Raw genomic sequence first — 12,254 nt, 5'->3', positions numbered from 1 at the left:
TCATTTTTGACCCTCATGCTACAATTTAAAAAATCTCTTGAGCTGCTTGAGTAACTGTTACATGTACATGATATTTCCCTGTCCAGGGAAAACGTCTGTGGGTGCTGACCCTCCCAGCCAATGTCATGACCATGGAGCTGATGGACTACAAGACACGGGGCTTCAAGGCCATCATGGTCGCTCTGGACAACTGTGAAGTTCATGTGTACAACGAGAAGTACCTCGTCAACACCATCAAAACAGAGGTACATCAGTGTCATAAAAGAAGTTTAGAGAATTGTCACTGAGGAACAGAGTAGAAAAAATGATTCTGTAGAAAATATATATTTAGCTGTGTGGCTGTGCCCAATTTATCTGTTTCCTAAAATGTTTTCTAATCTGATTCTTTTGTCACCTTCTGTCCACCAGGATATTGTGACAGGAATGAAGTTCGGTCGGTTTGGCAGGGAAGATGGAGCACTGGTGATGACCACTAAAGGTACCTGAGTGTGGGATTGGAATGTCATGGAATAATAATTACATTCCATTCATGTACATGTATATCAATATCAGTTCACATACCAGTATTACACAACAAAATGTAGATTTACTTTGCACTTTATAAAATAAGGTCAGTGCATCTACCGTTAGCAGTAGTGGGATGCAGTTGTTTGTCTGCCATAGAATTTTTTTCGTCTGGTCGTTTCATATTTTTCGCTGAAAAAAATCTGAGAACCAACAAATTGATGTGGCTTTAATATTCCTATTTGTCTTGTTCCAGGTGGAGGCTTGATTGTAAAAATCTTGAAGCGGAATTCTGTGTTTGAGGAGAAAGATTCCCGACCAGGCCCTCCTGCTGCTCAGAACCAGAAACTGAACATTCCGAAGAAGACCAAGTTGTTTGTGGACCAGACTATGAGAGAGAGGGAAAATGCTGTCAGTAAGTAACATCATGGCAGTTTTACACATACTGTCAAGATCACTGCCAGTTAAGGCAATCCTAGAGGTGCAATCCCTTCTAAATGCTATCATGGTCTTCATGGTCCCAAAATTTCCCCATCAACACAGGCATGAAGGACAACCACCTGTTACATGCTCACTTCATCATTTTGAGAGGATGTTGAGGTTATGTTTCTGTACATCAATAGTAATTATGAATACGTCGATGAAGGTTAGACATCCAGGTAATACGATATGCCAAAAAGCAGTTACTCAAGCAACTGGATATGATGAATAATATTTCCATCCTTTGTGTTTTTCCAGCCATGCACCGTATGTTCCAGCGTGACTTGTACCGGTTGAGACTGGACGCTGCCCGTTCCTATGTGAAGGCACTGGAGACCAGTATGACTCCCATGTCAGCTGATCCCCTCGAGCCGCTCAAGCTGTCAGCTACTGTGAGTGCATCTAGCTTCATCTCTTTGTTTATTTTAGCCTTTGTCTTTTCATTAATTACTCAAATCGGCCAACACACAAGTATGATCTTTCAGTGACACCTTCTGGAGACTGATTGCAACTAGAATTTGCTCATTTTGTGACAGAATATTTTTGACAAATATCCAAAGGTTACATTAAAATTACTATATAATCATGTATTCTTTTTATGTTACAGTAGTTTGACAAAGAGTCCTTTATATATTCTGTACATATGGTATCTAACCTCTGTATCTGGTTTTGTGCATGTCCAGGTGAATGGGATAGGTCCGTCCTTTCAGCTGACCGTCAATCTACAGAACACGTCGTCTGCCACGCCCTCCATCAACCTTCTCATCACATTCCAGTATGACGAGAAGTTATACCAGCTGCAGAGGTCATCCATCAAGGTGAGAGGGTTAAGGGTTTGTTTGTTTGTTTGTTTTTTAATCATTCTTGAAAACTCAAAGCGGCATGCAAGCCACTTAGCAAACCACCTGTTAAGGCCAACCAGTCCCATCCCATTTTACATGGCTAAGGCCACACCAAGTAAATTTTATGGATGACGTCCTTTGGAGACCCTAAATCTAATGCGAGAGGGCGAAAAAACAAAACAAGAAGGGCCCTAAAAAACAAGATGCCCAGATTAGAAATATACTAGGAGATGACAAATGTTAGGACACAAATTGAATGAGGTGACACAGTGTAACAAGCAAGAAGTCTTTTATTCATCATCAAAACAGAAATAAATCAGGTGGAATAGCAGTTGTCATCCTGTCCTGTTCTCGCATTACGGGTTTCACATCAATCTGACGATTTGCGGCACTGTCGTGACTCTTTGGTCATAGTTACAGGAAGCGGAATTTCTTGTTTTTTTTTCTAGGAACAGGCCAAAATCAAAGCGCGCATGGACGTCATCCATAAAATTTACTTGGTGTGGCCTAAGACTGTTTTGTCTGGAGTAACCAACAGCCATTTTGTCCCCAGTCTTACCTTGTTCCTGACTAACCTCTGTGTTTCCCAGGTTCCACTGCTGGTCCCTGGCCTGAACTATGCCTTTCAGACCCTGGTGGAATGCATAAGTGACAAGGCCATCGCTGACACTATTAAGGTGAGTTCAATACCTCAATTAACAGTTACTATACTACTAACATACCATGGTTGAAGAGAATGTCTTTCTTTTTTCTCTCTTTATAGTTTGTCTTGTAAAGTTGTCCACTGTCCCATTGTGCAGGTGTTTGTGCTGAGGAAAGGGAAGAGTATGCCGATCATCACAGGGAACATCAACATGCCGGTCAGCGAGGCTCAGGTGGTCGTCTAACCCTGACAACAAGGAGATACACCACCAGGGAACAGCTGCTTTTTCAGTTCAATCCTTTAGCAACATTGCCGACACAAAGCACAAGTGTAGCTTGAATGGCATTGATATTTACAAATTATAATCATTATGACAGCAATTTAAACATGTACATATGTATACAAAAATTATGGGTTCTACTGTCAGATTGTACACTTATTGGATTGATGAACAAAAGAGTTTTGAAGTCTGTTCTTGCTGAGGGGATGGTGTGTTTTTCTCAGTGATCCCATGTAGCTGCAAATCTGGATGGGGAACAAGCCCAGAAATATTCAACATTTTTTGTGAGACAATGCTAATTCAGTGACTTGGTTCACAGATTTTTATGGCTTACATTTGAATGTAGATGAAAATTCATATCTGAAGAAATGGACCAATCAAGTCTGAAGAGTTCTTTAGCAGAAGACTGAAGTAATTACTTTGTATTTAAGGATACTCTTCTGTTTGTAAGTGTTGTAGACAATACTTAGAAGGTGTACATTTGCACAAGAGTTTGTGTTTCTAAAGTTGTCTGTATAGAGAGATAAGAGATGTTTTTGAACTAATGTGTATGTGAAGATACATGAAACTTTCTGTTTGACGTATTTTGTGTAGTGTACTGTGTGCAGATTGGTAACAGCTGATACATATGTATGTATGTGTTTGTTGTAAATACATGTACATGTGTACATGTTATAAGACTTAGTGTGCCACACAACTCCTGTAGACTGATGTATGATTTAACAAGATGTACAATATGACTTGCAGATTTCATGGAGGGTGGTTCGCAGTCACTGTGTGTGGTTTACAGTCTGAACTTCATTTTTGTTAAATTTCCCATGAAAGAACTAAAGATGACAATACTAAAATGTACCAAATACTGTGAAAAGTGGAAGCCATACCTTTGTAGCAAAGAGGACTTTTGTCACTCGTCTTGTATAAGGCCACACCGCCTTAATTTTATGGATGACATCCTCTGAAGACCCCCAAACAGAAGAACAGGCAAAAATCAATGAGCGCGCGGATGTCATCCATAAAATAAAGTCAGTGTGGCCTAACCGAAGGGTATGATGACTATGGCAGCAGGGCAGAAGGACTGAGAATGGAATAATCATACAGATGGATGCCACTTCTGGATTCTAACAGGTGATAAACTAAGGTAGAGCGTCTTCTACTAGCAGTAAAATGTCTTTTATATAATACTTTTCATTCCTAAAAGCTGTTCAATTTATACAAGTAGAGCGTAGTATCGATGACCTGTACGTAAAATGTAGTCTAACCGACGTATCATCAGTGCCGCACACCATACACAAAGTGATCAAGCAGACTAACACTTCAAAGAACCACACAACAGACAAATAATGTTGCTTAGTAATCTAGGTCAGAAAGTAATTTTCTACTTCAAAAAAGGTAATCACCGGTTGTACACACACAAAAAAGCACTTCAAACGACTGCAGACATATTCAGCAGACTGCTATTTCCTCATTGGTTGAACTGGTTAATAGTAATGGATAGTCAAGATTGCTCTATTCTCAGGCTTACCGGTCGCAAATCTTGGTTGGACATTACGGTGGTACAGGTACAGTAGGATAAGTCCGTGCAAAGTAGGGGATCATCAAACGATACCCAATCGTTCGTTCAATCCATCGTGGAAGTATTGGGAATACATGTAGGACCATGTAGTAGTGAAGAGAATCTGCTGTTGCCATTATGGCTGTAAGGTGGGTGGTGAAGTTGTACCTAGTGTTGGCTGTACGCCTGGTAGTGCCGTATGTAGAGGCAGGGGACTGGCAACACTGTCAGAAGGTATCAGGGGAGAGATGCAGCGTTGGTGACAGTCGAAGAGGTGGTCCAAAGTACCGCTATGATATTGGTTGGTATGGTTCCAGAGATCCTGATTTTTCATCATTATCAGTTCGACGGTTCTCATACGCGGGACCTTTCACCAATATCGGTTTTGGCCAAGCTTTTATATCTTGCTACAACTGCACTGGTAACAAAAGCGTGCCAGGTAGTTCTGTCACAGGTGAAGTCCTGAGTGCAACCCTGAGTCCCTCTCAACTGGACATTACAAACCTTTTGATAGTCGATCACAACGTTGGTACCATGAGTTCAGGTGACATCGGTGCTCTCTCAGATTTGCCTTGTGGTAAATACTGCCGCGTATGGCTCGTAAACTGTAACATAACGACCATAGAGGCAGGGGCGTTTGCTAAGCTTTCACATGTGCAGACCTTGGTCATCTGGCGGAGCAACCTTCAGACCCTAAAAAGCGGCACGTTTGACGGGATGGGCGGTCTCAAGCAACTGCTGTTGTTGGGCAACAACATCACCTGTCTGGAGGTAAGATTACACACACATATTTGTAAACGATGATTATGGGAAAATACCTGACTAAATTACATCATTGAATGGATTATTGCTTGTATGGTTGAGAAAGTATAATAATTACAACATGTTGCGGAAGTCTCATACTGTGATTACACAGTCATGGCGACACATCCTACCACTCACATCTCTGTCAACCAATCATCGCTGCTCTTGCAGATACACAGAAATACCTCTAAACAAGCACCGCACAGAACAAACTTGACTGGCTGGCTAAGTACGCTTGAGCACTTGTTATCAATTGGTAGCGAACAAATGGTCTAAGGACACCACCTTTTATTACAGGCTGGTACCTTTGACGGTTTGCCCGACCTTGGCTACCTCTATCTGGTAGAGAACCAAATCCTGACGATGCCAGTCGGTATGCTACGTGGACTACAGTCGGAATGGCTGGACGTAAGTATGAATTCTATCTCTCACATCGCGCCTGGTGTACTAGACGACGCCGGTCCTGTACGATACATCTACTTCGTTAAGAACAAGCTGCAGTCAGTCAGTGTCGGCATGTTTGCTGAGCTTGAACAGTTGCGGCTGTTGTACTTGCAGCATAACGAAATCTCTAGCATTGCAGACGGGGCGTTCCTCTCAAACAAGCTACTGCAGAGGATAGTCCTCTCCGGAAACAAGCTGACCTTTCTGTCAGGGCTTTGGTTTGCGCCGGGCATGTCTCATACTCAAGTGAATGTGAAGGGAAATGCCATTGCTGCTGTCTTCCACGCATCTAGATTGTTGCATTTTTTCGTGCCAAACAACCCATTGCGCTGTACGTGTGCGAACATTGGGTTGTATGAACTAATGTGGACGGTCCAGAAATGGTGTCCCCCTTCGCGTTTTATGATCTCCATACAAACGGGGTGTCCCGCCATATCCTTGCTAAGGACCCCTCCTGTGGCGGTTAATACCAGCGCTCTGCCTTGCCCGGCACCATTTGTTACTCCGTGAAGGAGGTCAGGACCTCCGGACGGAGTGTTGTAATCGGCTGATTTTTCATGTTCGCAGTCAAAACACTGGGTTCTCTTTGTGTAATCGGCACGCAATTTTATACGCCGTCTGCGGGCATGCCCGTGTTGATGCACGAATGTGTATTTTTGCCGTTGCTGCTTTCGCGGTCAATGTAATATCGCAGACGCACCCCTACAATTACGAGGCGAATTGGAATGGTCCAGAAAAACGCGTTGTTTGGAATAGCAGTGGGGTTCAAAAAAGTTCATGCAGATACGGGGTGGTTTTTATAAGTGGTTCCAGATGTTTTTGCCCATGGTTAAGAGATGCCAAGTTTTTTGGAAGATGTTCGCAGCCAAAACGCATTCTTCCGTACGTCGCATTTCTGTGTAATTTCGCATGTGGTGTTGCATTATGTCCGGGATGATGCACGTCTTTTTATTTTTACCGTAGCTGTTTTGATATTGGAGTAAATGCTTATTTTCGAAACATCCCCATTTCTTTGAAATGGTTTCGTCCGTTTATGCAACTGTTACTGCGCTAATGACGACCAGTCGCGCTGTCCTGATACACCGCGAATGTGCGAGTGTTCCCTGTAGACAGTCCCGGGAGTCATTTTTTTGCACATTCCAGGAGCCAAACCAAAATACGTTCATGAACCGAGTCCAAAAAACCGAAACGTGAAAATCGGATGATCGGACCTGATGTACATTTCTCTTTCTATAGATTGTACACACAATACACACATCTTTAGATAATCTGGCCATGGCAGGTTAAAAAAAAGTAACCCGGAATCATACTAGATTAGCGTAAATGCATGTTAATGCGTTCAAAACAAGAAAAAAATTGTTTCCGGGTATTAATCTCTTGAATCACGGCGCTGAATATTGACGCAAAAATATTTCGGGCATCGCGCGCCCTTCCCGCGTCACGTGTAGGCATCTCGCATCTCTGATTGGTTGTTGCGTCTTAAGATGACTGAGCCGACGCGCGTTTAAACAATTTTTCTTTGTTCGATTTATCACACTTCACAGAGAATTGTCGCCAATGGCTACTTCTTTTTGTTGCAATATATAATACTTCACGGAGAATTGTCGCCTATGGCTTCTTGTTGAAATTGTAAATGTAGAGCGAAATCAGCATCCCCAAGTATACAAGGCCTTTGGTAATGTGTACTGGGAGGACCTGCCCCACGTGTTCTGGACCTTTGCCAACGGGTCAGAATATTCAATGAACATAACACACAACACAAACACAACGGCGCACGTTAGTGTGGGAATAGGAAACCTAACTGTTAGTGTGGTGACTTACATAAAGGCTGAGGGTTGGGTGAAATGCAAAGGGTCAGAAAGTAAGGCAGGATCCAGGAAGTATGAATCGTGTTCCAACTACATGGGGAAGTCGACATTCACCCTTTGGCTGAGGACTGTCGAAAACGTGACTTTCACAAACTTCAGTTGTACCGTTGTCTCAGAAATCGGCTCCTACACTGCATACTTCGGGACGAGCTTACACTTCTCACGGCCTCATACTCCATTACTGACACAACCAACAATCCACACACAACCAACAACCCACACAGAGCCAATACTGACACACTTACTACAACCAACAGCACACACACAACCGTTACCCACATCCAAGTCTCTATGGACGATTGTGTTGTCATCTTTAGCTGTCATATTGATGGTGCTCACGAGGATAGCGTGGAGGTACTCCACAGAGGTTCACCGGGTGGCCAGACAAAATGCTCGAGAAAACTATTCAGTAGAGGGAGCCCCGGGGCCCAGAGAAGGCTTGGCACGCTTGCCTTCTGGATCAAGCGCGATCGTCCCTTATGCTGTAGCATACGGCGATACAGTCGCGAACGCCGGCTCCTCAGGTGAACAGATTGCCCCGTACGCTATAACGTACGATGTCGAAGATGATGACATCACACCGTATGCCGAGGGGCACCTTCGCGATCACGACAGTCTGTACATGTGTGAGTCAGACGCCTCTGACCCTTCAGAAATTGTTCCTTGCGGGGTGAGTAAGATGTGTGGCAAATATGTCAATGGCGACCGTAAAGAAACTAAAGAAAACACATCTGTCACCTTGTCAACTGAGGGCCCCGTTACCAAAACGTATACGTATGGCAAAGATGAACCGAAAGAAACCATTCTGAATTATTCGGTCAACGTTATCGTTCATCAGCCAAGCCCTTCCCCTCTGCCAAGCTCCGACCGTAGTGAAGCGGCTTGCTCAACGGCTTCTCCGCTACCAGAAACAGTCGCGATTGATACCCAGGCTACCCCAATTGATACTAAAACAACCGATGTGGTGTCTGTTGAGGTTGATGCAAAAAGCGAGCAGGTAATTTCTGTTGACACTCACGAGGAGACCGCTTTGAAAGAAACCGTCTCTTTGGCTAAATAGTCGCTTTCCGAATTCCTACGTTTGGTACCGTTATCTTATCTTACCTTGTGTATGTCAAGCAAAGACTTGGCGTAACGGCCTGTTTTGTTTTGGTGATTAAAGCATAGGTGGTAAAATTGCTCTAGCGAAGAAAAATGAATCAACACATTATAGTGGTTCTCTTTTCCTCCTCTTTTACTTCTTTACAAAGGACTTTTTGGGTGTGGACACAAGGCATCACTAAGAATATTTATAAAACATTGTTAATTTAATCGACGCATGTCTCTCTAAAAGCTGAAAAAATGTTTGTTATATCAAAACACTTCGGTGTTTAGAGGGGGAAATTACAATTTTCCTGAGCAATTAAGCTAGATTTAGTGCAGGAAAAATTCTAAGCCATACAAAGAAATAAAGCTTTAATTACAAACATTTTAGGAAAAAATCAACCATCGAAGTGTGCCTGAAACTAAAGACGCTAATATTCACTACTGTACCCGGCGCTATGTTTTGACTAGATTAACTGGACTGTCTCGGCGGAGGTAAAAGAAATAAAAATTCATAGCTCTTAAATATTCATTACGAACTAGAAAGGCTGACATTTGCTCGGTCTTCTTCGCTATTTCCGGACCAAAAAAAGGACATTTTTTTGTTCCTGTGCTCTAATATTACAACCGAATGACCTAACATTTGGTACACTGTAAATGTTAACAATGTAGTTGAACAATCTGAAATCTGCTAGTTTGAGCGAAGATGACATTGTATATTTTAGAGCTGTACGCGCATTTGGTGTGTCTTTAATGTAGTGCAGGCCCTTTGTAACTACCATGGACTAGTTGGGGATACCTGTCTGTAATGTTATGTCTCTTACAACTGAAGTGGCAAACAAATAGAATAAATAGCTGTGGTGCCAATCTCTGTATGAGGCAATAATTAATATTTATAAGCCTGTCATATGACTTAAAGTCTGTATTTTATAGGTCAATTCGAACCGTTTCAATACATGGTTTTGTTAAAACCAAGGCACGTCTAGTCTGTAACATATATTTTCTAGGTAGACCAAGTCCCAAATAAAAGCCCAGGATCAGTCTGATAGGATTCTTTTATAACAATGGATACCAGCCATTATAGCCTCCAACTGCATGGTAACAGTCAGTTCTCAGTGTCTGACAATAATTGGTCCATGTTAACACGTATGCATAGATCGACAAGATCAAGATCACCCGACCCCCAATTCTGCGGACTTTGGCAATAAGGTATTGACCATCAAGCTTCTAGTGACCAGTGAAAGGGCTGTTAGAAACGTGATTAAGTCAGGTGAAGGCAAGCACTGTATGGGCATTGTTAACATGGACTAACATGGGCAAGCACTGTATAACCATAAGTTCTGTTATATGTTAACACAATCCAACGTCAATACCTTTGATACAGTCAATAGTGGACTCATTCACTGTATTACACTGTACTGCATTGTAAATAAAATACTGTAACTTTAAAATGAAACTGAATTGTATCCTAAACGTATTTGTTCACATGGACTTGTTACAACGAGGAAACTGTACCAAAAACGTATGTGTTCACATTGACTTGTTACAATGACGAAACTGTAAGAGCATTGTTTGTGTTTACATGGACTTGTTTGACGTCGAAACCGTAAGACCAATCACCAGTGTAATCATGTGATTTTTTCTACCTCCATGATGTAACTAATCACTAGTGTAACTAATCAATGTATGTGGTCAAATGGACTTGTTTTAACGAGGAAACTATAGGAACATTGTACTTGTATGTGTTCACATTGACTTGTTACAACAAGGAAGAACAACGTATGTGTTCACATGGACTTGTTACAACGAGGAAACGAAGAACGACTTTGAAGGAATTTGCTATTGCGTCAGACTTACTGACTCATCAAACGGCGGAATAATGCGGAAATGTAATTTATAATTATCTAGCCGTGTGCCGCATTACCAAAGGTATACAGGCTTCCAACTGCGTTAGTTACGAAGAGGCAGAGCAGACAAAGGGAGGGGAAAGTGATACTGCGTGTTCCTGTCGGGCAGACGGGGTGTTTGCCGAACAATTACTGATAGAGGTGAAACTAAACCCCGGCAGTCGTCTTTTACTTACACCCCCTTGTAGTGTGGTGGGAGAGTGCTGTCACTAGTCTCCTGCCTTGCCATGGCGTCCCCTTCGCTGTACTGGCTGGAGTATTCCTTCTCCGGGTCCGAGCAGACACCGCTGACTGATCTCATCAAGGGCACTGTGGCATGCGCTGACTAAAGCCATGTTACAGACAGATCAGGGGAGGGTGCTGTTTGTGTTCAAGGTAAGCATTCTTCCCGAGTGGCCACTCAACGTCACCTGCCACCTGTTCTCTATCGACATTGTATCTTTTAAATCACTGTTCTGTAAAGTGTTGGTTATGTAAGAGCTCGGAGTACATGTGTGCCTAGGCCAGTTGGCTGACTATTACGTCGTAGCTGCAGCTGGCTGAACCTGTAACTAATAAAATGCTATACCGGTCAGGGCAACCCATTTGTGTAGACATTAACGTTAACAAATTGAAGGTTCAAGTCTGATAGCTTCAAGGCTTGGGTACAGTCAGATATCATCAAGTCAGCATACTTTATATTTTCAAAAATCACTTCAGAGCTTCGTTAACGTTGGCTAACTTGCTAGCAACTGTTTTTTTATCCGTCTTTTGAAAACCACTGGCCATAAACTGGCACAGTGTATGCAACTGTAGCGCATGAGGGTGTGGCCCTGTAGTGCCTATCTCGTCAGCTGATATTATGTGATTGGTCAACAAGATATGGTTTTTAAAAATCTTTTTGCGGCAACTATATCTGACTGAGAGTTGTTCTGTGCACACACAGGTGTTGGCCGAACCCAAGATTATCGTCGGTGAGTCTTCACGTTACATCAGTCACCGCTAGTTGTGTTTGGAGAGTAAATTGATCGCTGTTTAGAGTAAATATAGTGCTGCCATTATATCAGCAAGTTGTAAAAAAAAGGAGTAATGCCAAAATTACTACTGACAGTGGTGGACTCTACAAGTTAGTTAGGCATCTTTGGTTTCTATTACATTGTATCAGATCTTACTAGGATATGCATTTCTATGGGAGAATGGACTTCTCTTTATGCAATTGTGACCTGGTTATTATGGTTAGTGCAGTAAATCTGACCGTGATGACATTTGCTTTAAAAAGCCGTTTACTGTAAACCTCCAAGCAGATCCTTCGGTGGCAAAATCGTGAACAGCCGGCAAGGCACGGCAGTGTCCAATTCGCCCGGCAGTGTCCAGCAACCGCGCTTCGATTACTTGTCGGTTACGATTTTGCCATAAAAGGATCTGTTTGTAGATTAGTTTGCTGGAACCAAATGTCTACCAATGTCATGTTTCAGTCATCCAGTCCAGTACCCCTACCGACCTCGACACTGCTCTGACGGCCAACCCTGTTCCCTCGCTGGGTCGCCTGGTTCAAGTCAAGTGTCGACCCCTGCGGCAATACGAGGCGTTTGCCAGCGAGGTGCTGGGCGTGGAATGGCCGGGGCAAAAGACCCAGGAATGGTCCTCATCTCCCACAGAAGGTTTTATCTACTGGATAGACATGTATATAGGATATAGCGGTAAGTTCTAACCTTAGTTCTAATTACTTTTTTTGTGGTTTATGTAATATTGTATTGGTTAAGTCATTGGTATTGGACACCGCTTTAGAGACAATATAATGGGATCCTCGCGCATGCACGCCGTATGTAGTGACATTCCAAAGCGGTCTTATCGTAAGGACCGGTCAC

General features: G+C 42.8%; 1 protein-coding gene and 1 pseudogene across 1 annotated transcript in view; both read left to right on the top strand.

The window, feature by feature from the left end:
* Positions 1-3,867, top strand: part of LOC109474795 (Bardet-Biedl syndrome 1 protein-like) — a 4,003-nt gene extending 136 nt beyond the window's left edge. Inside the window, exons 2-8 of the mRNA XM_019775155.1 lie at positions 87-245; positions 409-478; positions 761-919; positions 1,243-1,376; positions 1,668-1,802; positions 2,417-2,503; positions 2,627-3,867. Of these exons, the coding sequence (XP_019630714.1) occupies positions 87-245; positions 409-478; positions 761-919; positions 1,243-1,376; positions 1,668-1,802; positions 2,417-2,503; positions 2,627-2,713 (831 nt within the window). The 3' untranslated portion in view covers positions 2,714-3,867. The remainder of the gene's footprint in view (positions 1-86; positions 246-408; positions 479-760; positions 920-1,242; positions 1,377-1,667; positions 1,803-2,416; positions 2,504-2,626) is intronic.
* A 6,723-nt stretch (positions 3,868-10,590) lies between these two features.
* The window catches only part of LOC109474869, a 7,270-nt pseudogene continuing 5,606 nt past the window's right edge, over positions 10,591-12,254 (top strand).

Source organism: Branchiostoma belcheri, unplaced genomic scaffold (assembly GCF_001625305.1).
Source record: "Branchiostoma belcheri isolate BF01 breed outbred unplaced genomic scaffold, Haploidv18h27 scaffold32, whole genome shotgun sequence".
NCBI classification, from domain to species: domain Eukaryota; kingdom Metazoa; phylum Chordata; class Leptocardii; order Amphioxiformes; family Branchiostomatidae; genus Branchiostoma; species Branchiostoma belcheri.
The sequence above is the reverse complement of the archived record's forward strand: the minus strand, read 5'-3'. Positions and strand labels throughout refer to the sequence as shown.